The sequence below is a fragment of the Protopterus annectens genome, chromosome 1.part1 (genome assembly GCF_019279795.1).
Source record: "Protopterus annectens isolate FY-2018-M chromosome 1.part1, PAN1.0, whole genome shotgun sequence".
NCBI lineage: Eukaryota > Metazoa > Chordata > Ceratodontiformes > Protopteridae > Protopterus > Protopterus annectens.
The window spans coordinates 1,307,265,507-1,307,289,632 of NC_056726.1; the positions used below are offsets into that span (position 1 = coordinate 1,307,265,507).

At 44.6% G+C, this 24,126-nt stretch overlaps 1 protein-coding gene across 1 annotated transcript in view; it reads right to left on the minus strand.

Annotated features, from left to right (window-relative positions):
* Window positions 1–4,947: 4,947 nt before the first annotated feature.
* CCHR1.PART1H18orf32 (chromosome chr1.part1 C18orf32 homolog) overlaps window positions 4,948–24,126 on the minus strand; it is a 198,404-nt gene continuing 179,225 nt past the window's right edge. Inside the window, exon 3 of the mRNA XM_044081721.1 lies at window positions 4,948–7,721. Coding sequence (XP_043937656.1) covers window positions 7,647–7,721 — 75 coding nt within the window. The 3' untranslated portion in view covers window positions 4,948–7,646. The remainder of the gene's footprint in view (window positions 7,722–24,126) is intronic.

Sequence of the window (24,126 nt, forward strand, 5' to 3'; positions counted from 1 at the left end):
CAAGCTGAAAGGCTGACCCTTGTTGAGGTGACATGTCTGTGACCACCATAGAAATTCCTGTTGTAGGCAGGGAATGAGAGATATCATTGTGTCCAAGCTGTGGCTGTGTTGAGACCATACGCTTTTTAGGTACCACTGTAATTTCCTCATATGCAGCTTTGCAAATGGTATTATTAGTATGCAAGATGCCATGAAGCCCAAGGCCTGCAGAATTATTCTTGCAGTTAATTGGGTCTTTGTTGCCATTGTCTTGAAATATTGAGTCAGTTGTAGTTGTTTGTCTGGTGTAAGATAAGTCTTCTGGGCCGTTGTATTCAAGCTGGCACCCAGGAATGTCATTATTTGTGAGGGTACTAATTCTGACTTCTTTTCGTTTACTGTGTACCCCAGGCAGTTTAGTAGATGCTTTACAAAGGCCAGATGATGTAAGAGAATGTCTTTGCTTTCCTGCTTGGATGAGGCAGTCATCCAGGTATGGATATATTTGAATTCCTCTTTGTCTGCAGTATGCAATTACTGGTGCCAGGCATTTTGTAAAGACTCTGGGTGCAGTAGATAAGCCAAAGGCCAGTGCAGAGAATTGGTAATGGGTTGAACCTGCAATGAAACGGGGGTATCTTCTGCAACTTTGTCTGATAGGGACATGCAGGTATGCCTCCTTGAGGTCCAACATTACTAGCCATGCTTTCTTGCCCAACATGGGAAGAAGCTGCTGTAGTGTTAGCATCTTGAATTTGGGTACTTGTAAGTAAGTGTTTAGAATTGAAAGGTCCAGAATGGGTCTCCAGGCATTGTCCTTTCTGGGCACTAGAAAGAGTCTTGAGTAAAATCCTTGGCCTTGCTCTCGTGTAGGTACCAGTTGAATGGCTCTCATGTCCATGAGAGCTGTAATTTGTTTTTTGTGCCTCTGCCCATTGATTTTGTGGCAGGCTTGGCATTCCTCTTTTCATTGGCAAGGTGTGAAAATGGAATCTGTATCCTCGTAAAATTATGTCTAGGACCCATTTGTCCTTTGTGACAATGTGCCAGTTGTCTGCAAAAAGTGCGAGTTTCCCCCCCAAGGGGGCTGCCAAGAGAGTATTGCTTGGCCAGATGAGGTGCAAGTCACTGAGTTTGCCTTCTGGTGGATTGAGACCTGTCTTCTCCTGCCTTCTGTGTTGTAGTGCCCCATTGTTGAGGTTTATACTGGGCTTGTGGTTGTCCTCTGCCCCTTGGGCGTCTGTTTTTACCCCTCTGTGGTCTGTCAGCAGCTGGAAAGGACCAATTTTTTGTTGGCCAGTTTCTGCTGAAGCGAGGGGGTTGTACCTGTAGGAAATCTTTGACTGTCTGCATAGATTTTGCCTTATCCTCCATTTTCTTTAAAACTACTTCTGCTTTAACTCCAAAAAGAACATCCTGCTATAAGGGAGCATCCAGTAGTTTTGCTTCAACATGATCAGGTCAGGCAGAGTTTGTTCCTTTAACCAAGCATGCCTGCGTATAACAGACCCAGTGACAGCTGCTCTGCAGGAGGCCTCCAAAGAATCAAACCCACATTGTAAGGTATGTTTGCCCACCTGTTCAGTGGCGTGCACTCCAGTAGTCGGTTGCTCCGACGGCATGGTGTAGTTAAAATTCCTACGGAAGTAGTGTTGTGCAAAATTAAAGCGTCTTTTAATAGTACACTTATTAAACCTAGCACAAAAACGACAAGAAGTGACGTCGTGGTCTGGGCCTGGGCAAGGTATGCAAAAATAATGAAAATCCTTATGAGGTATTTGCTTCCCACAAGAAATACAATTGTTAACTTTTTCTAACATCGGTCTGAGGCAAGAAAAGTTTCCCCAACGGGGTACTTAGCTTTATAGAAGACTTTGGTCTGAAATTCGAATTCAAAAATCTCAAGAGTTGGCCGACCGGCACTTGCGAACTGCTTCTGCTTCGGGCACCGCACGGCAAGAAAGACTGAAGAAAATGGCGTTGGTTGCATTATATATACCCCTGGCGCACTGACGTCAGGGAAGAGGCGACAGCAACCGACGCCAGACCAAGACTTTGGAATTCCGGCCGACTGCGGGACCGCCTGACGACAGGATAACCCAAGTGTGATGACTGCAGCAGGGTAACACGATGAACATCAGACATATCAGATTCCTGAACAGAAGAATCAGAAGGAAAATCAATTCTAGGTCTCTTAGAGGGGGAAGGCTGGCTTCCCCTAATTAAGGTAATAAGGTCTTCAGCCATTCTAAGCATTTGTTTTTTAGGCATATGGGCCTGACCATGCGGTTGGACGTCGGTTTTCTAGGCGTGCTGTGAGTTTTAAGCCTGGAAGAAGATGGTGTTGGTTTAACATGCAAGTCTGTAGGCCTGAATACTCCCTCAAAAGCCGGTGCCTGCACAGTGGCACCGGACTCATCCAAGGTAGAGGCATCTGCAGGTTCCATTGTCAAAGAAGCATCTCACGGCATACCGGACTCCGAATGGGTCTCATTAGAGGCCTGTGAATCTGAAGTAGCGGGTATTGGGCTGTGAAAGCACCTCACTGAGTACCGACGGACTGGCGACTAGCTTAACGGAAGTGTCGTCGGCAGTTTTGGACCTACGCGGTCTGTCTCTGTCTTTATCCTTATGTTTTTTCAGAATATCGGTAGTCGGATGACTTACCAAAGCCATTTCTGGATAGTTATACAGAGTACCAAAATAATTTGCTGCAAATATAGCCCGACGACAAATAGTTTGGGGGTTGAACAAGGCACAAAACTGACAGCGAAGGACATTGTGGTCTGGGCCTAAGCAAGGAATGCAGTACGAATGAAAATCTTTGAGGTATTTGCTTTCCACAGGTAATACAATTGTTAACTTTTACTGACATCAGTTAAGAGCAAGAGAAAGGATCCCCAATGGGGTACTTAGCTTTTTTGAAGTCTTCGGTTCTGAAACTCGAAAATGAAAATTTCAGGAGTCAGCCGACCGGCACTTGCGAACTGCTTCTGCTTCGGGCACCGCGTGGCAAAAAAAGACTGATGTAATGGTGTCAGTTGCATGTTTTATACCCCTGACGTCATGGAAGAAGAGACAGCATCCGACGAAGGAATCCAAGACTCTGGTATTCAGGCCAGCTGAGGGCTACTTGCAGGCAGATAATCCAAATGTGATGACTGCAACAGTGAAACACGAAGAACATCTGACAATTTAATGCTCTAATGGCAAGAGTTACAGAAGTGTATACTTTTTTATCCCATCTGTCGAACGCTCGGGAATCCCTGTCCGAGGAGGTGGGATTCTTAACTGTAAGTTGCTTTTATTCCTTTAAGTCCTTGGGTGATGACCTCTGGGTCAGCAGTAGGATTCTTGAAAATAAATTTGTGTGAATCAGGGACTCTGTAGTACCAGTCAGGTTTCCTGGGAGCAGGAGGTAAAGTATCAGGAGTTAGGCTGGATTCCATAAAGACATCATCCACAACATCCAGAACAGGAGGGATAGCCAAGTGTCTGTGTTGTGGTAAATCTAAAAATTCCCTGAGTCTCTTTTTGGACTGAGGATAATCCTGGCATTCCCAATGGAAATGCTCTCTCAATGTATGTAGAGTTTCACCAAAAGAAAAATCCTCTGGAGGAGAGGCACAAGGAATGGATTTCTCTGCATCTGAATCTTCATAAGCAAATAAGGGCATGTCTTCATAATCAGAAACCTCAGAATCGTCGGACTCTTGGTCAGATATAGCTGAGCTGCTGGGGACAAGTCTCTTTTCCTTTTAGCAGGGGAAGGATGGCTTCCCCTAATCAGCATGATAGGGTCTTCCACCATTTTAAGCATTTGTGATTGTGGCAAGGAAGCAGGCGCTTGAGTTTGGGTCGTCTTTTTTTAGGCATAGCGCGTACTCTGGGACTTAGAAACTCGGTAGTTTTAGAAAGAACTGAAGATGTGAAAGAAGTCGTCGGTTTGTGTCGAATATCGGTAGTGCAAAGAACTTCCTCAGAAGTCGGTGCCTGCACAGCAGTTCCGGACCCATCCAATGTAGAGACATCCGCAGGCTCCATAGTCAAGGAAGAGTCTCACGGCATACCGGACTCTGAACAGGTCTCGGTAGTGGCCTGCAAATCCATCGAAGCAGGCATCAGGGACTGCGAAAGCACCAGAGTACCAGCGAACTGGCGACTAGCTTAACAGAAGCGTCGTCGGCAGTTTTGGACCTGTGCGGTCTGCCTCTGTCTTTATCCTTACGTTTTTTTCAGATCGGTAGTCGGATGGCTTACCGAAGCCATTTCGGAATATGGAGATAAGACAGCGAAAGGTTTTAGCTACAATAAAGGGCCCGACGATGAATAGTTTGGGAGTTGAACAAAGCACAAAACCAGCAGCGAGGGGCGTCGTGGTCTGGGCCTAAACAGGTGAAGCAGTAAGAATAGAAATCTCGGTGTGGTATTTGCTTTCCACTGGCGAGACAATTGTCAACTTTTTCTGACATCGGTTAGAGCAAGAAGAAAGGATCCCCAACAGGGTACTTGGCTTTAGAAGACTTCTACTTCAATTTCGGAAACGAAAACTCAGGTAGCGGCCGACTGGCACTCGTGCGAACTGCTTCTGCTTCCGGCTCCTCAGCAAGAAAGACTGATGTAATGGCGTCGACTGCCTGTTTTTATACCACTGATGACCTGACATCAGTCCGGAAGTGACAGCAACCGACGCAGAAATACTAAGCCTCTGGTATTCGTGCCGACTGAGGGCTACCCTTGGCAGGTAACCCAAGTGTGATGACTGCAACAGTGAAACACAAAGAACAACTGCAATCACACGACTGGTAATTAAAGGAATTCATAAGGATATCCAAGACAATTAAACTCTGCAGCAAGACTGACACAGAAAATACATACCGTCATGAAGACTATCTTGATGAAAGACAGTAAAATAAATCCTTAAAACAGACTTAGCCCAGGTTTTCTGAGTAAAAATGCAAACACTCATTAAGGAGTATGCAGACAGATCAGTTTATGTAAGAAGCATTACAAAGAATCCACTGCTTACACATACATAAAAAAACATAATGTGCGAAGAAAAATCAAAACAGGACACTCATTTCATAGGTGTAAAGAAGACTCTGAAGGAACATACCATCATCTACTTTCAAGGAGCAGAAAACAAACCCTGTAGCCAACTGCTTCAACATTTGAAATGTATGATAAAATTTGCACCACATAACTCTGTAGTTTTACTGCTCATACGTCTCAATAAAATGTAATATACAATTACTGGCCTTCATTTCACTCACTGTTATTCAAACTACAAGGCTTTCTTCATTTTCTAATACATACCTCAGTAAAATCATGTAAGGTATTTCAAAGATTTATCAGTAAGAGAATCTGACTTGCTTCTTCTCAAAGGTCTAAAATTTCAGGGATAGTGTAGTTTTTATTTAAATGAAGACTATACAATGTAACACATGCACAAAAGTAGTTGAGGTAACTGGTAATAGACTGTTTAGTTCATTCTTTCATGTATTCCTTCATTGTAGGCTATGCTGTGCTATTGTTGAAAGACCACATGCTGTCCACATTACAAATTCATTACCATGAGTGCATTAACTTGTCCAGGCACCTGATGGCTATTCAAGGTTTCTTGTGAGTCAGACTTCAGAACAATAAATGCACACATTAGGATATACTTCTGTGTTGCCCATATAAACATCTATACTATGAAAAAAATCAAATTGCTAAAACTTGTCTATTGCATTAGGCACAGAACCAGTGAACATACTAACATATGCTAGTGCTATCCCAGATATTTTAATAATTCAAAGGCTGTACATATTTAAGACCTCTGGAATCGGTTATCTCCCACAAGAAACAAGAAGCTTCTACTTGTGTAACTTCTGCAAGTGAACCATTCTAACAAACTTATTAGTATCACAATTGAGAACTTCAAATTATGCAATGCTACAGTTAAGTACAACTTTGAAACATTCACCAGCTGTTACAAAATCAACAAATGGTAAATAACCATGATCTGCTGTCAAATATAAAACGGGCAACACACAACATAAAGCAGTCTACGCTGAGAAACATTTCTAAGCATGAATGATTCCTACTGCTGCCCCTCTGTTCCAGGGTGTAGGATCTCCAGTGTTGCTTGGGTGCAGTCAGCACATTGTGTCACCTCTGTAATGGTGCGTCTGACTTAATGGGACATGTCCAGTTAAAGTTGAAATAAACATTAGTATGTTTCCCATACTTCTAATCTGCTTGCATCATACATTTTCTGGTTAACATTTTGTGATACTTTCTAACTGGACAGACACTGACAGTTTTAGTGCAAATTTGTACAATTATGTTATATGCAGTAGTAAAGAGTGATATAAATCTACAAACAATACTCATGCAGCAAACATGCAAGTACACATACTGCATATGACCCATGTATTTGTCAAAGTTCATAGGTGCCCAGAAGATTACATATATACTGCAGTACATTCAAAATGTTTGATATTTTAAGTAAAATCAATACAGTATTTATTGGAAGCCTGCTTCCTACCACATACAATTAAACATCATAGAACTTTTTTTAGAGGAAGGACTGCAGCAATCAATTCATTCCTCACTCAATGGGCTGTCAGACTACAACGTTTGCATTTTTTTCTTTGGGGGGGGGTAAAAGTACTAATAAATTAGCCTCAGCAACCCCATGGTGTACATGGGACAAAATTCCGAGTATGACTCCGATGACCCATGTTCAATTAACCATTCGGGCACTGGACAAGACAAACAGAGAATGTGGAATGAGTGCACCTGAAGGAAGGAGACAGTATAGTTTGCTGCAATGCCGACTCCCACCTCTGAAGCATGAAAACATCTTGCTGGACATGGACAGGGAGCATCTACCTGGCTCTGCCAAGGTGCAGTACATGCAATCTTCTGTATAGTGTGTGTGGAATGCATAAGCAAAGAGTGGAAAGAGAAGGCACAAAAAGCCCTTGTAAAACTAAGGGCACATTATTAACTACTAGATGTGGGTACTTGGGTCATAAGCTGAAAACCCTATGGCTGCCTGGATTACAGCCTACTACATTCTGCTCTCACACTAAGGGGAAATCAACTGTCTAAATTTATCTGAGGAGGGCTGATGGCTTGCAAACAATGTTTCATTACATATGTATGTAGTTGGGGCACTACATATTTACATATATATTTACATATATATATATATATATATATATATATATACATACATACAATGTGTGTGTGTGTGTGTATATATGTATATTTATAAATGGGTTCAAAGGCAAATACGAGACTTGCTGCCCATATGGGCCATTTTAAGCCTAGCCAATTTCCCTTGAAGGTAAGAATCAAACCCAGTACCTTGTATTAGTGAGGTAAACACTTCCAACCATTTTGCCAACTCCCGTATAATTGTCTTTCCAGGCATGGAAATTACTTTAAAGTCTGTCATTCTCCAGTCAAGTTTTTTACTCACTCTTTTTTGAACCAGTACATACAATCCAGGATACAGAATATAAAAATAAGTTAGCAATTAAAAGGAACAAATTAATCACTGAAAGTACATTACAGACAATAATATGCTTTGTAAATAGACTTTAATTTCTCTAGCTTCATGTGGTCCTAGTTAATTTCACAGCTTGGTTCTCGGAAGGTGATTCAGAGTTAAGTTAATCCATCTTCTTGTTTGAAACATCTGCTGGCCCACTACTGCCATCTGTCACTTCTTTACTCGGTACGGTGCTCTGAGAAAAAACAATTAAGAAGTGAGTGAACTGTCACAGTGTGACCAACTCTTGCGCCAGTTTTACTTCTTACTTTTATAGGAGGGATTGTTGGATTAATTTGGAAAGCCCTAATTCACAAATGAGAACCAAGAACCTTTTGTTTCACAATACAATGAAAAATGGCAAGCACCTGAAATACTTTACATTCTAACAAGTTCTGTAATCCTTTCCAAAGTTCATTTCTAATGTTTTATTTAAACTGGAGGAACTAACCCTATGAAACAGTCAAGTGGCAGTACAAGAAAATTACATAAAAAGGGAAAATACACTTTGCAAAATACCACATTATGTGCAATGGTAAAAATACAACACTAAGCAAGAAGAAAAGTAGCATTTTCAAAATGATGTTAATGACTACACCAATTCCCATCAGACATATGGAAGGTGTACAGTAAAATATGGCCAAGTAATCATTCTTTCTAAGGACTCAACAGAAACATAGCAGAAGAAACAGTCCTGAGTTTTGCAACACTCTGGGAAAACATTGTGTGATATGATTATCTTTTGTTGCAGAGAATAAAGCTGTGTAAAAGCTACTTGCCCATAACAGTGGTTCCAATTTCTTCACTGCTGCACTAGACTATGAGAAGTGTCCTGCCAAGGACACATCACCCAAACAGCTTGTCAAAGCTCTAACAACCCTCCCTCTAACTCTCCTGACTGCTGATATACTTCCCTCACAAAAGGGTGCAGCCTATTACTGACCAGAGTGAGATAAATCTTCCAGGATTTTAATTCTCTTAGAAAGGAAGGAAGATTCATCCTGAGAAAATCAATAATCACTATAAAAATCATCCAAACAACAATAACCGAAACAAAGGAGGTTGTGTCTCTTACCACAACTATCTAGAAAGGGGGATGGTTGAACTATCATTCACCCCTACATAGTAGGCTACAGGTAGACTCTAAAAGCCCGCCTTACTTGGAAGGAGGAAGGATAAAGGACCAGGAACCCCAGGACAATGGTCCTAGCAAAGCCTGTCCCAGACCTACAGAAGGAATCCAGTTTGTAATGCTTTCTGAAGGTGTGATTAGAGGACCATGGTGCTGCCTTTAGAATACTTCTATAGTCCACCCCTTTCAAGTATGCCCTGGTAAAACATTCCTTAACTTTGCCTTGAATAGCTATACAATTGGGGGAATAGCAAAAATCAATAACAGAGGACAACTATCTGGATATAGTCTGTTTAGACATGGGAGGGCCCTTCTTAGTCCAAGCACAGGAAACAAACGTATGTTTAGTCTTCCTAAAGTACTTGGTTATGTCGAAGCAGCAACAGAGTTTCCTGTGGACATCCAATGCATGTAGAATCTGTTCCCTTTGTTTTTTGTCTCTGGGAAAAACTTGAAGTCTGATGGCTTGATTCAAGACAGACTAAGAAACACCTTTAGGCTTGAATGACAGATTAGTGCACAAAATCCCTGTGGAAAACCAGACAGGGTTCTCCTACCAGAGCTTGCAACTCAGACGCTTGCAGATGTCAGGCCAACAAGTAAAACAGTTTTCCAAGTAATGAAATACAAACCAGCCTTAGAGGCCATTTCAAAGTGAGTTAAGGTCAGTTTTTCTAGAACAAAACTGGGATTCCAAGGAGGTGGAATTTGTTGCAAGGAGGTCTCATGCAGCACTCTTTTCAGAGACTGTTTTATCAGAAACGAAGAAAAAGGGGGATGGATCCACAGACAGACAAGCTGAGATGGCTGCAAGATGCACATTGATGGAAACATTTGACAAGCCATCTTTAAAGTAGCTTACACTAATATTTGAGAATCAGAAGTGCTACTTCCCTTTTGGGAATCCTGTGAATAGCAAGGCACCAACCAGAAAAATCTCTTCCATTTACAAACTAGTAGCAAGTTTCCTTGCCTCCTTTAGTACCTGCTGCACATCCTCATAACAACTTTACCTAAAAGGTATCAAACTTGAATCACTCATGCCGTCAGTTGTAGTTGATCGAGGCAGGGGTGCATCAAGCTCCCCTCTTGCTGTGTGAGTAGATCCAGTCTGTGAATAAGCTTGCGATAACTGCACTTTGTCAACTCCATAAGAAGGGAGAAAAAGAAGTTATGTACTCATCATAACTTTCCATCTGAGTAGTTCTATTTAATTTGTCTTCAACCTGTGGGATACCGGATCCGTATCGGATCCAAGATGGCAATCTTACTAGCATCTGCTCTGAGCTCCAAGCTCCTTCCCTTACCCATAATACACCTCCACTACCTTCCAACCCCCAGATCGAGTTTGCTGATATTTAAACTGATAACCCAACCTGAAAAAAATACTTGAGACCTATAACTGCAGCCCATAGACTGTCCATATGACAAGGTCCACGTGAAAATGATAAATGGCAGCCAACTGAACCCTGACAGAAGAACTAGCTCCATGTTGAAAAATATCAGCTAGAAAATCAAGAATGGCAGAAATGGGAGCCGTGAAGGAGTCTAAACACCTTTGAGAGGCCCAAAAGGAAAAACATTTCCATTTACTGCGATAAACCTTCCGTGTAGAAGACTTATGAGCAGCCACCAAAATAGATCTAACTGATGAGGATAATCGAGGAGTCCTAGCAATCATGGGAACTGCAGCAGTCAAGCTGTGAGCTTCAAACTATCCAGATTCGGATGAGGAGCCCCCGATGGATGTGGAATTAGATCCTGAATGGAATCCAAGATCCAAAGCGGAGCCAGAAGGTGAGACTAAAGGAAGGGAAACCATACCTGGAGAGGCCAAAACGGGGCAATGAGGATCACTTTGCTCCCCAGTCGACAAGCTTTCTGTAGAAACCATAAAATAAGAGGTACTGGAGGGTAAGCATACAGAAGACCGGGAGGCCAAGCATGGACTAGAGCATCTCTGGGGGACTCCCCCCTACAGGGGGTTCAGAGCAAAAAAGTCGCTGCACTTCGCGTTGGAAGGAGATGCAAAGAGATCAGAGCAAGGCTGACCCCACTCGAGGAAGATCTGCTCCACTTCTGAAAGATTCAGAGACCGCTCGTAAGGCATCAGAACAGTCCAACTTAACCTGTCCGCTAGAATGTTGAACCGTCCCGGAATGTGCGTTGCAATGCGAAAATAATGGGTGGAGACCACCCATTCTCACACTCTCATGGCCTCGCTACAAAGGGGGTAAGATCTGGTCCCTCCCTGTTTGTTGCTATACCAGACCGCTGACATGTTGTCTGACTGAAATGCAATGGTTCGCAGAGGAAGAAAGGCATGAAGGGCCTGCAATGCTAAAAGGACCGCCCTCATCTCTAGAATGTTTATGTGCAAGCTGGTCTCTACAGGGGACCAAAGGCCTTGGACTGTCCTGCCCGAACAATGCCCCCCCACCACAGTTGAGAGGCGTCCGTGGTCACTGTGGCAGGGGCTGGAACAAAGGGGCGTCCCTCCAAAATGTCCGGAGAGCACATCCACTATATGACCAACAGATTCGACTGAGTTGTATTGGATACAACAATGGAAGTTGCAACAGGGACCAATGTACAGATAGTGTCCACTGTAGAATTCTCATATGTAACCGGGCACACAGGAGAAGCGGTATGGTCGCCGCCACTAAACCTAAGGCCCTCAACACTGATTCTGCCATTGGAAGATGAGAATGGTAGATTAGAGAGACATGCATCCTCAGGTTTTGTACTCTCTCCGAGGTCAGGATGATCTTGCATTGTAATGTATCTATCCTTGCACCAGTGTAGTCTATCACCTGGACAGGATCTAGTAGTGATTTGGATGCGCTGATTGTGATCCCCAAATGCAGTTCAAGTGTTAAGAAGTAATCCCTGGTTTGAGAGAGTAGACACATGGTGGGAGCAATGAGGAGCCAATCGTCTAGGTACGGACAGACCTGAATCCCCTGAAGCCTCGGGTGAGCCGCTACCACCGCCATCACTTTGGTAAACACCCTGGGGGCTGTGGTGAGACCAAAGGGTAGGGCTCGAAATTGGTAATGACTGACTCCTAGCCAGAAGCGGAGGAATCTCCTGGAGCTTATGTGCATTTTTATGTGATAGTAAGCATCCTGGAGATCTAACGAGCACATCCGGTTGCTCTCTTGCAGGTACAGCATGATGGACTGTAGTGTGACCATCCGGAACTTCTCTTTGGCAACTGACAGGTTCAGGGCAGATAGGTCCAGAATGGGCCTTAGGTCCCTAGTCTTCTTTGGCACCAAAAAGAACCGGAGTAGAAGTCTTGCTAGTTGTTGCTGAAGCACCTACCAAGAGGAGAAAATGCTGAGAGAAGAAAAGGAGCCACTTTTGTGATTTTAAGTATTTTCTTCTGATTTTTTGTTAAGTTTTACTGCTTCGCCGCCTACTTTTTGGCATTTTACAGCTTGCTAAAATTTATATCTGTAATAGTAACAGTACTTGGAACACATCTAGAGCCTGTTTACTGCATTTCCTGTGTTGCACTTAATTTAAAATCGTTTTTTTTCTCTAAAAACTGCATTTTGCCTGATTTTGGCCTAGCACTCCAAGTGTGGGGTCATTTATTGCACTGTTGTGATTATTTTGCTGCTTGTGTATCTCTGCTACCTTTAAACTACAACAAAAAGAAAAAACAAAACAAAAAAATCTTGCTTTTTTCCCACTTTCTGAAAGTTAAGAAAGTTCAGTTACAGATTTGCTGTTCTGAACTGTTTGGAAGTTTCTAGAAGGCCAGTGCTTGCTTGGGCTAAAGGGAAGTCTCTGTGTTCACCAGTGGGAGTGGTTAACACTGAACAGCCTGCCTGTCCCGGGAGGAGTGGTTACTACCTGGAAGCTATAGTTTTATTGGCCATTTTAGGTCAATTCTAAACTCCTTGATCTCTCTCTCTCTCTCTTAAAACCAGGCTGCCTCGTGGTTTTGGCGTATTTTCAGGCTTGCTAGTTGTTGCTGAAGCACCTACCAAAAGGAGAAAACGCTGAGAGAAGAAAAGGAGCCACTTTTGTGATTTTAAGTATTTTCTTCTGATTTTTTGTTAAGTTTTACTGCTTTGCCCCCTACTTTTTGGCATTTTACAGCTTGCTAAAGTTTATATCTGTAATAGTAACAGTACTTGGAACACATCTAGAGCCTGTTTACTGCATTTCCTGTGTTGCACTTAATTTAAAATCGTTTTTTCTCTAAAAACTGCATTTTACCTGATTTTGGCCTAGCACTCAAGTGTGGGGTCATTTATTGCACTGTTGTGATTATTTTGCTGCTTGTGTATCTCTGCTACCTTTAAACTACAACAAAAAAAAAAAAAAAAAAAAAAAAAAAAAAAATCTTGCTTTTTCCCACTTTCTGAAAGTTAAGAAAGTTCAGTTACAGATTTGCTGTTCTGAACTGTTTGGAAGTTTCTAGAAGGCCAGTGCTTGCTTGGGCTAAAGGGATGTCTCTGTGTTCACCAGTGGGAGTGGTTAACACTGAACAGCCTGCCTGTTCCTGGAGGAGTGGCTACTACCTAGAAGCTGTAGTTTTATTGGCCATTTTGCGTCAATTCTAAACTCCTTGATCTCTCTCTCTCTTAAAACCCTACAACTCTCTTTTTGCGTGGTTTTGCACACTGAGCAGCGTCGGGCAGCGCCGCCTAAACAGGTTTAAACTATTCCAGGCGCCACAAAGTCTGCTCTTCACTTTTTCCCTTAGAACTGTTCAAACTCTCAAAGTAATCATTCTATTCTCTTTCTAAAGACCTGCACTTGCTCAGCTCTTATAAGGAAACACTAACTACTAAAGCACTACACCCTCCTTGACTTTTCATAAGTATAAGACTCCTGATTGGTCCTTCCTGATCAAGTGAAAAATCAGTTTCCTTCCCTAATCTGATCAGTAAAAAAAAAAAAAAACAGTTCCCTATACTAATCTGGTATGTCCAGGGGTCAGTTTCAAGGTTACTCTACAGTCCAGCTGGTGAATCTGGGAATTTTGAGGCAATGTTACAATTGCCTTATGTACACAGACAACCTTCTCCTCCTTCCAACAAACTCTAATACATGTGAGAGATGCAGTTACACAGCCAAACTGGAGGCAGAGCTCTCTCAACCCAAGACTGGCACAGTCAGGAGGAAAAGGAACCACCCACACCACAAATCCAGTCTCACACAGACCTATTGCATCTGCATACCCAACACATAAACACACAAAAACATACTCAGAGGCTCTAAATAAAAATCTGCCTAAACGGCAAAGACCTCCTAAGCAGATATACAAGCAACAGCCACCCCTCAACAATACCCACAAATCACATATCTCACAAAATCAGTGTGCCTCACAGTCATAGCCCCATAAGGCTAAACAACACACCAAATACACTTGTTATAGGGGACTCTATTGTCCGGCACACTGACGTCCCACTCACCAGACTGAACAAAGAGAAGGTCACTGTAAGCTGCCTGTCGGGTGCCAGGATCCGCCAACATAAAACAAGCACTCCGGTCACTCCAAAGCAAGTACAAGTATGACTCCGTCATTGTCCATGCTGGTGTGAATGACCTAAGATGTACCTCCCTGGACTACATGAAAAGAGACATAGAGGAGCTCTCTGACCATGTACCCTGGGCTGGTATATCCCTGACCTTGAGCAGCATCTTGCCCTCACCAAGAATGATGCCACAGTATAAAGACAAAAAGATCAGTTTCAACAATTGGCTAAAGTATTGGTGTCATTCAAAGGGGATCCAGTGTCTGTCAGCCTGGGATGACATGCTTGACAAGCCACGTTGCTTCGCTAGGGACGCCTTGCACCTGTCACCCTTAGGCTTTCGTATACTGACCAAGGATCTTGCCACCCCCATAGTGCCTTTTTTAGGCAAGGATCAAAGGACAAACCCACCTCCATAGACAACCCAAAGATAAAAAAACTAAAGGTAATGCTACTCAATGCCAGAAGTCTAAAGCTCAAGATGCACGCACTCAAGACTCTCCTCAGTATGGAGAAAATCGATGTCTGTGCAGTAACAGAAACCTGGTTCAAGGCTCCTGAGAGCACCCCAGCACTACCAGGTTATAACTCATGCCATGCATTTCGGCCCCAAAACTCGGACCGAAGCACAAAAGGAGGGGGAGTATCTATATTCATCAAAGATACCTACATCTCCAGGTTAGTGGCACTGCACGAAGCATCGGAAACCATCCATGTGCAACTAGCAGCGGGCAAAACTGCCTTTCAGTTTGTAGCCTGCTACAGAACACACTCCCTATTACAGGAACCTCACTTGGCATTCCTGAGAACACTGGAGAATATGAAGGTCTCTCCAAACACTATGTTATTGGGTGACTTCAACTACCCAAACATTGACTGGGAAAACTATTCAAGCCCAAACACCCTCGCCCAACGGTTCCTTGAATTTATAAACTCTAATGCAGTGGAACAACTGGTCACCACTCCCACAAGAGGGAACAACATATTGGACCTGGTCATCACCAACATGGGAACTCTATGTTCCACACCAGAGGTAAACCCCTCATTGGTAAGATCAGACCATAAACAAATTTCCCTGGACATCCATATCCCGTCCCCACCCCAAGCCAAGGAAATCACTGTAAAGAATTTCTCAAAAGCCAACTTTGCACTTCTCAAGACTGAGGTGGAATCCTTCACAGCCCCTGGGCCAGAGGATAATACAGCCCAATCCACAGAATCCTTTACAAATGCATTCTATGAGCACCTGCAGGAATGCATGGATCGTGCTATCCCAAATAAAACCAAGACTCACTCCTCCAAAAACAGGAGACCGGTCTGGTGGACCCCGGCCATAAATAAGCTATACAACAGAAGGAGGAAGCTACTACATGACAGAGCAAAATCCCAAAAAGGGAAGGCATCTCTGATCAGTATTAGCAAGAAACTTCGATCCCTCATAAAATCATCAAAGGCCAGTTTCGAAAGAAAAATTGCCCTAGACACTAAAGATATTCACAAGGCCTTCTTTAGTTATGTCAGAAACATGGGCGGAAACTCCCAGATATGCTCTGAATTGTTGCATAACGGTACTAAATATACCGAATCTACAGACATAGCCAACATCCTGGCAGACAGATTCAGTGCAAACTTCTCCCCCCCTTCCCCCCCAAAGGAGCAAATGCCTATCCCAACTGAATGTAACCTCCCTGACATCACAGATGCACAGGTGAAAGCTGCCCTCTCCAAAGCAAAAAACACAGCATCTATGGGACCGGGCAGTGTCCCAGGCTGTGTCTTACACGAGCTCCAAGAACAACTGAACCCTCAACATTACATCACTGTTCAAACTTAGCCTTACTACAGGATATGTACCCAAAGAATGGCGTACAGCTACAGTGGTACCACTCCACAAAGGTGGTGCCACAATGGACCCCGGAAACTATCGCCCCATAAGCCTGACTAGTCTGGTCTGTAAAGCTATGGAGCATATTATCATGGAACTCAAACAAAGACATTGGGAGCCTCCAGACACTGGACCCTACCCAATTTGGCTTTGTTAAGGGCAGATCTTGCCTCTTAAACCTAGCTGATTTCTTTGAAACAGTTACCAAAGCCAAAGATGAGGGCAAGGTAGTCCACACAGCCTACCTGGACCTCGCAAAAGCCTTCGACACAATACCCCACTCGGGCATCATAAATAAGCTTACCAGCTTAAATATCAACCCCTATATCACAAGATGGGTTGCAAACTGGCTCAGAGATAGAACCCACATGGTCAGAATCGCAGATGCCATGTCCGAATCCAAACCAGTTACAAGTGGCGTCCCACAGGGCTCAGTTCTGGGACCTCTCTTGTTCGGTATATACTTCTCTGAGGTTCAGGCTAACACGGGGTGATTATGGCTGACAAAGTTTGCAGATGACTGCAAATTGGGGGCCATAATCGAATCTCCAGCTGACACAAGCATCCTCCAAAAGGGTCTCAAAGAGACGGATGCTTGGTGCCTGAGCCACGGCCTCAAGCTAAATGCTAAAAAGTGCATTTGGGAAAAAGAAGGTGCCCACAAATTACCACATAGGTGGTAATCCATTAAGTACGGAAGAAGTAATTAGATATTTGGGGACCAACGTAGATAGTAATCTCTCCTTTAATAATCACGCTGCCAAAGTGGTTAGAAAGGCCTTCTATATAGCCCACCTTATCACGAAAGGGTTCGCATCTAGATCAAGACAGGTCATTGTGCCCCTCCACTCGTCACTCATCAGGCCCATAATTGAATACAATGCCCCTTTTGGGATGTACCTTACCCGACACCTGCAGCAACTGGAGAGACCCCAAAAGTACCTCACCAAGAGGATCATGGGCTACAAACAGTTGTCCTATGCAGCTCGACTAAAGAAACTCCAGCTCTACTCAGTTGCTTACCACCTACTCAGAGGCGATCTATGCCTGACGTACAAAGCCATGTCAAACCCAGAATTAATGGACATGCTCCACCTCAAAAAATCCAAGTCCCTTAGAGCTACATGCTCCAGGGACCTAAACCTCAGCACAAAAATAAATAGGACATGCTGGAGGGACAGATTCATTTCCCAGAGGCTCCCCTCAGTCTGGAATAGAATCCCAATTCATGTTAGACATAGCCCCTCGCTGACCCTCTTCAAGCGAAATTTGGATGCGTGGATGGGAAATCGCAAATTCACCCCTGGGATCTCTCCTGTGTCCCTGCTAGACAGAGGCACAGTAAACTAATCTTAAAAGGGTACCTTCGTTGACCTACTTTACAGAGGCACAGTAGGCTAATCTAATAGGGAGGCGGAAACCAAATACACTCTGGCTAGGCTTATAAATGCCCTAGGGCAGATAGCCTAGTATCTACCTATGAACCTATGATCTGGACTGATCTGGGTGGACAGTTTAGATGGCTCTTTTTTTTAACAGCTTGGAAATTTCCTGTGCCCGGGAGGTGTTTGGGAGAGTTGGGAGGACCCACAAAGGAGATAGAGTATCCTCTGGATATGATCCGAAGCACCCAGCAGTCTAATGTTATGAACTCCCATGCTGCCAGGTGCAAGGACAATCATCCCCCAACTGCCTCCAGAGTAGAGCAATCGGGCGCCACCCTTCAGGGCTGCTGTCCAGGTATGTCCGAGAAAGGTTCTCAACAACCAATATCCCTCGGACCCCCTCTGCCTCTGGGCCAGCATCCATTCTGTCCCCCTCTGCCTCTGGAAGAAGAGCCCTGCGTGTCCCGGGAATACTGCGACTTCTGGAACCACATCTTCTTTTGCCCTCTCAAGTTCCGGGAAAAGGACCTTTAAGGGTTACAGAAGCGGATCCCGACAGCAGACAGTGTCTTCCTGTCCTTCTCACTCTGGACTAATGTCTCTGACGGTCTTACCAAAAAGAGTAGAGCCGTCATAAGGGGCACTGGCAAAGGACACCTTGAAAGGTTCTGAGAACTGACATAGTCTGAGCCAGGCATTGCGCCTCAGACACGCCGGACCCAGCCACCCTAGCCGCTCCTTCAGTACCATGTGAAAGGAGTCGCATGGACATGTTGGAGACTGCTTTCAAAGTGGCCATCCTCGCAGAGAACGAGTCCCTGTCCTACTGCGACATGGATTTAGGGGAGACTCCGCCAGCTAATTTACCAGGTCACAATGGAGTCTCGTGACACGTGCCAGGTAGTTCAGTGCCCTTATAGAAAAGGTAGTTGAAGCGTAAACTCACTTCCCTAAGCGGTCTATCATCCGCGACTCCCGGTCAGGAGGATGAACCGAGGAACTCTCCAAGTTCCTTCTTTGTGGCTGCTGCTACCACCATAGCATCTATGGGGGAGCCCTTGTTCCATGCTGGCCTATCAGAAGGTGGACACAAAATCTTGTCAGGCCTTCTGAGAATTGGTTCCACAGTGTCGGACTCCTTCCATGCCTGCGAGGTGACTAGGTCCACCAAGGGATCTGCGGGAGGGGACACCCAGGAAGTAGATGCGCCCATGCCGAAAGCCTCCAGGAATACGGACTCGTCAAAAGATAGTTTGGGGGCAGACCAACCTCCCAGTTGGCAAAGGATTTCCATGATGTCTCCAAAGGAGACATCCTTGGGAGGTGACCTGGGGGAAAGTACAGTTTTGTACCTACCATAAATGTAGATGTCTGATAGGTATGCATCTGCAGTCATAACGTATGGGTTGTCCTACCTCAGGCAGCCCTTCGGTCGGCCGGATTCCAAAGTCTGGGTCTGGCCTCGGCTGATGTCGCACTTCACCCGACGTCATAGCTCCTGGGGTATAAAGGCATCAGCCGACGCCATTTTCCTCAGTCTTTCTTGCCCCAGATGCCAGGTGCCCTCTAGGAAGGCTAAATTTGGATAAAAGTAGAAAATTCCAAACAGCAGAAATCAAACAGTATATATACATATATACAAACAAATACACCATAATAGATTCCCCCCAGCTAGCTAAGAAAGGGGTAAGTACCCTAGGAATACCACAGAGGGGAAGGAGGGTGGGTAATCCTGACTGCAGATGCATACCTATCGGACATCTACATTTATGGTAGGTACAAAACTGTTCTATGTCCTTCAAGGATGCATCTGCAGTCATAACGTATGGGTAGAATACCATAGCCAAACTGGGGGAGGAGGCACTAAGATAATGATGGTGTAGTTAAGATCCCTTGTAAAACTGCAGTTGCAAAACCTGCTTGGGATCTGGAGTATAAAGGAAGATTGTAATGCTTGGCAAATGTATGCACGGAGCTCCAAGTAGCAGCTTCTAAAATGTCTTTGGTAGCCACTCTTCGTAGGAAAGCTGTAGTGGTGGCTGTAGCTCTTGTGGAGTGAGGCCTGATATTTTCAGGAGTTGTCTTTCCATGAAAAGAGTAGCAGAATCGAATGCAATTTCCTATCCATTTTGAAATTGTCTGTTTGGAAATTGCTTTTCCTTGCACTCCTGATGCATATGCTACCAGAAGCTGGTCAGTTTTTCTGCTGGTCTTAGTTCTGTCCAGATAGTAGCGCAGTTGTCTGTGTACATCCAAGGTGTGCAGTAGTTTTTCCCCCCTGTTCTGTGGGTTAGGGAAGAACGTAGGTAAATTAATAGCTTGGTTCAAGGATACCCTGGATACCACCTTTGGCATGAAAGTTGGATTGATTCTTAGAGACACTCTATCCTGGTGAAAGATAAGGAAAGGCTGCACTGCCATTAATGCCTGTAACTCAGATACCCTTCTTGCTGAAGTGATTGCTAGAAGGAAGGCAGTTTTCCAAGATAAGAACTGTAAGTCTGCTGATGCTGCTGGTGCAAAAGGGGGAAGTGTTAATTTTTCCAGCACAAAATTGAGATCCCATGCAGGCAGAGGTGGTTTCCTTGGAGGTTTTACATTTTTGATCCCTCTTAAAAATTGTCTGAGAAGAGGGTGAGAGAAGATAGGAGGATCCATGTTGTACTCTGCTGAAATTGCTGAAGCATGAATCTTAATGGAAGAATAGGAGAGGCCATTGTGGAACAGTTCTGCTAAGTATTCTAGGATGTGTGCTAGGTTTGCCAGTGTGACATTTTTTTCCCTTTGATGCACTCCAAATGAGGAATCTCTTCCATTTGGCTGAGTATGTTTTCCTTGTGGAGGGTCTGCGAGCCTCCAGGATAATGTCCTTGACCCTCTGAGATAAAACAGGATGGTTTTGTTTTATGCAATTTTCCAGGCAGTTAGCTGCAGCGTTTTCAAGTTTGGATGCAGGGTCTTGTAGTTGTTCTGCGTTAGAAGTAAAGGCCATAGAGGTAGAGGCCATGAGTTCGTCCGAGACATGCTTCTCAGTAGCGGGTACCAATGCTGCCTTGGCCAGTCTGGAGCTATCAGGATTACCTTTGGCTGTTCCTCCCTGATCTTCAGTAGAACTTTGTACATCAATGGGAGAGGTGGAAAGGCATAAACTGTCAGGGCCTTCCAGCTGAAAGAAAGGGAGTCCACCCTCCAGGCTTGTGGGTGGTATTCTCTTGAGCAGAATTTCTTCAGTTGGTGGTTGAGTGGGGAGGCGAACAGGTCTATCTCTAGCATTCCCCATTTCTTTGTTATGGTTTTGAAGATGTCTGGATGCAGCATCCATTCGTGAGCATCCGTGGTAGTTCTGCTTAAGCTGTCTGCTAGTGAATTCTCTTTTCCTGGTACGAATCTGGCCTGCAGTTGAATGTTGAGATTCAGGCCTAGGTTCCACAGGTCCATTGCCATCTGGCATAGAGGGTAGGAATGGGTGCCTCCCTGTTTGTTGATGTACCACATGACTGTGGTATTGTCCGTCCTTATCAGCAGGTGTCCTTGCTGGAGGAATGATTTGAATGCCTCGATTGCATGCTTCACTGCCAGCATCTCCTTTAGATTTATGTGTAGATTCAGCTGGTCTTGGAACCATAGGCCTTGGATACACTTGTCTTCCATGTGTGCCCCCCAGCCTAGGTCTGAGGCGTCCATGGTGATGGTCTGCCTTGGTTGTGGTTTGTGGAAAGGCAACCCTCTGTTGGTCTGGCAGGCCTGAGCCCACCACAGGAATTCTTTTTTCAGGCATGGAATGATTGGTATCATGGTTTCTAGACTGTGTCTGTGTTGAGACCATACATTCCTTAGGTACCATTGTAATTTTCTCATATGCAGCCTGGAATGTGGGATCAAGATTATGCAGAATGCCATGTAACCCAGGGCCTGCAGGACTTTCCTTGCAGTAAGCTGAGTTTGTCTTGTCAATGCCATGAAGTAGACTGGTAGTTGCTTTTGTTTTTCTTCTGTGAGAAAAGCCATCTGAGTTATTGTGTCCAGTTCTGCACCCAAAAATGTTATCCTTTGGGATGGCACTAGTCTTGACTTCTGTATGTTGACTGTGTATCCCAAGGCTTGCAGCAGTTGTATGACATAGGCCAAATCCTTTATTATTTTTGTCTTGTTGTCCGCTTGTATTAGGCAGTCGTCCAGGTATGGGTAGATTTGAATTCCCTGAAGCCTGCAATGTGCAATTACTGATGCCAGGCATTTCGTGAATACTCTGGGCAGTAGATAAGCCAAAGGGCAATGCTGAGAATTGATAATTCTCTGATCCTGCAAGAAATCTGAGGTGTCTTCTGCAATCTGGTCGTATAGGGACGTGCAGGTATGCCTCCTTGAGATCTAGAGTCACCAGCCAAGACTCCTTGCCCAACATGGGAAGAAGTTGCTGTAGGGTCAGCATCTTGAATTTTGGTACAATGAGATATGTGTTCAGTGCGGACAAGTCGAGAATAGGCCTCCATTGAGTTTCTTTTCTTGGTACAAGGAATAGTCTGGAGTAAAATCCTTGGCCTTGTTCCATAGATGGTACTTTTTCTATTGCTCTCATCCTTAGTAAGTTGATGATTTGGTTTAGAGCCTCTGACTTCTGGCTTGGTGGAAGGTTTGGCATTCCTCTCTTTTTTTGTAAAGTGTGGAAGTGAAACCTGTAGCCTTTGTCTATTGTTTGCAAAGTCCATTTGTCTCCTGTAATGCAATGTCAGTTTTTTGAAAATAAAGCTAGCTTTCCGCCCAAGGGTGCTTCCAGTTGTTCCCTGGTAGGCGGAATCAGAGCCAAGTCATTGTGTCTGTCCTGTGGAAGTGGTTGCAGTCGCAGCTGTGGCGGTACTCCTCTGGTTGGCAGGTTGCCACTGACGACCCCTGTAGGCACCCCTTGATTGTCCTCTGCCTCTTGGGCGTCTATTTCTGCCTCTCTGTGCTCTGGAGGTGTCTGGAAAGGACCAATTCTTTGAAGGCCAATTTCTGCTGAACCTCGGAGGTTGGACCTGCAGAAAATCCTTGACTGTTTGCACAGATTTTGCTTTTTCTTCCACTTTCTTTAGAACCTCCTGTGCAGGGGAGCCAAATAAACTTTGTTTCTCCATAGGGGCATCTAGGAGTTTAGACTTAACATGGTCTGGCAAGGATTGCTCTTTTAGCCAGGCATGCCTTCGAATCACTGCTCCAGTCATAGCTGATCTAAATGAAGCCTCCAGTGCATCATAGCCACATTTTAAGAAATGATTACTGACCTGCTGAGAGTAGTGTACCAAATCCTGAAGGGACTTACGGTCTAAAGGTTCAGGAGAGGAAAGTTTTTTATTCAGCTGATCTAACAAAAATTCCTGGTACTGTATCATGTGAAATTGACAGTTTAAAGCCCTGGCAGAAAGAGTAGCAGATGTATAAACCTTTTTACCCCATCTTTCTAATGCTCTTGATTCTCTTTCAGAGGGTAGGGGGTTTTTGGCAGATGCAGCTGCAACACCCTTAGGGCCCTGAGAAATGGTTTCTGGGTCTGCAGCATGGGCCTTATACAAGTGGAAGTGAGAATCCGGGACCCTGTAATATCTGTCAGGTTTGGCAGGGGCCAGGGGGAGAGAATCAGGGGCAGAACTGGCATCATTGTATGCATCATCAACAACTGATAGTACAGGTGGTATGGCTAAAGGCCTATGCTGTGGTAAGTGTAAAAAAGTCCTTAGCCTTTTCCTAGAATCAGAAAAATCCTGACCCTGCCATTGGAAGTGTTCCCTCATTGAGTGTAGAGTTTCCCCAAATGAAAATTCTTCTGGGGGGGAGGCAGAAGGAATGGAGTCTTCTGCATCCGAATCCTCATAAGGTGAGTATGGTCCTTCCTGATGGTCTGATAAATCTGATCCATCTGAGGAATAGTCAGAGGAGAGAGGTTCAGGGGGTTCAGTCCTAGGCCTTTTTTCAGGAGGGGGTTGTGAGGCCCTGTCTGGGTGAGGTTGGGATCCCCTGATCAGAGAAATAAGGTCCTCAGCAAGGCTGAGAATCTGAGAACTTGAGGAAGGTCTGTGAGAGGGAGCTTTTGCAGGTAAGGCCTTGGAAAGTTTAGCTGCTTTAGCCCTGGAGAAGGCCTTAATAGACATAGTCTAGCTGCCCTACGTGCAGGAGTAGAGATGTCCAACGGGATGGTGTCGGACAATTCTTGTGTGCCTGCTTCAGTAGGAATTTCTGTAGCCGACTCAGCCGGGGCCTCTGAGGCCTCGGTTGTCGGAGGCATGCTTTCGGCTGAAGGAAGAACAGAGGACTCTGTTTCAGCCAAAACAGAGGCACTCGCGGTAGGCCTAACCGTGGTTTCAGCCGAAGCTGCGAGTGTCGGTCCTTTTCCTTGCGTTTTTTGGCTAAATGTGTAGTCGGAGTCTCCGACGGCATTTTATATGCAAAAGCGGGACCAAAAAACTCTTCAGCAAACTCCGACCGACGTGTAAGTGTCCGTCGGTTGAAGGAAGCACATGCTAAACAAGCTGATACGTCGTGGTCTGGGCCTAAGCAAGGAAGGCAGTAAGAGTGGAAATCCTTATGAGGTATTTGTTTCCCACAAGTTAAACAATTATTTACTTTGTCTGACATCGGCTGAGGCAAGAAAGAGTCCCCAACGGGGTACTTAGCTTTTTTAGAAGTCTTCGGTAGCTGACCGGCCGGCACTTGCGAACAGCTTCTGC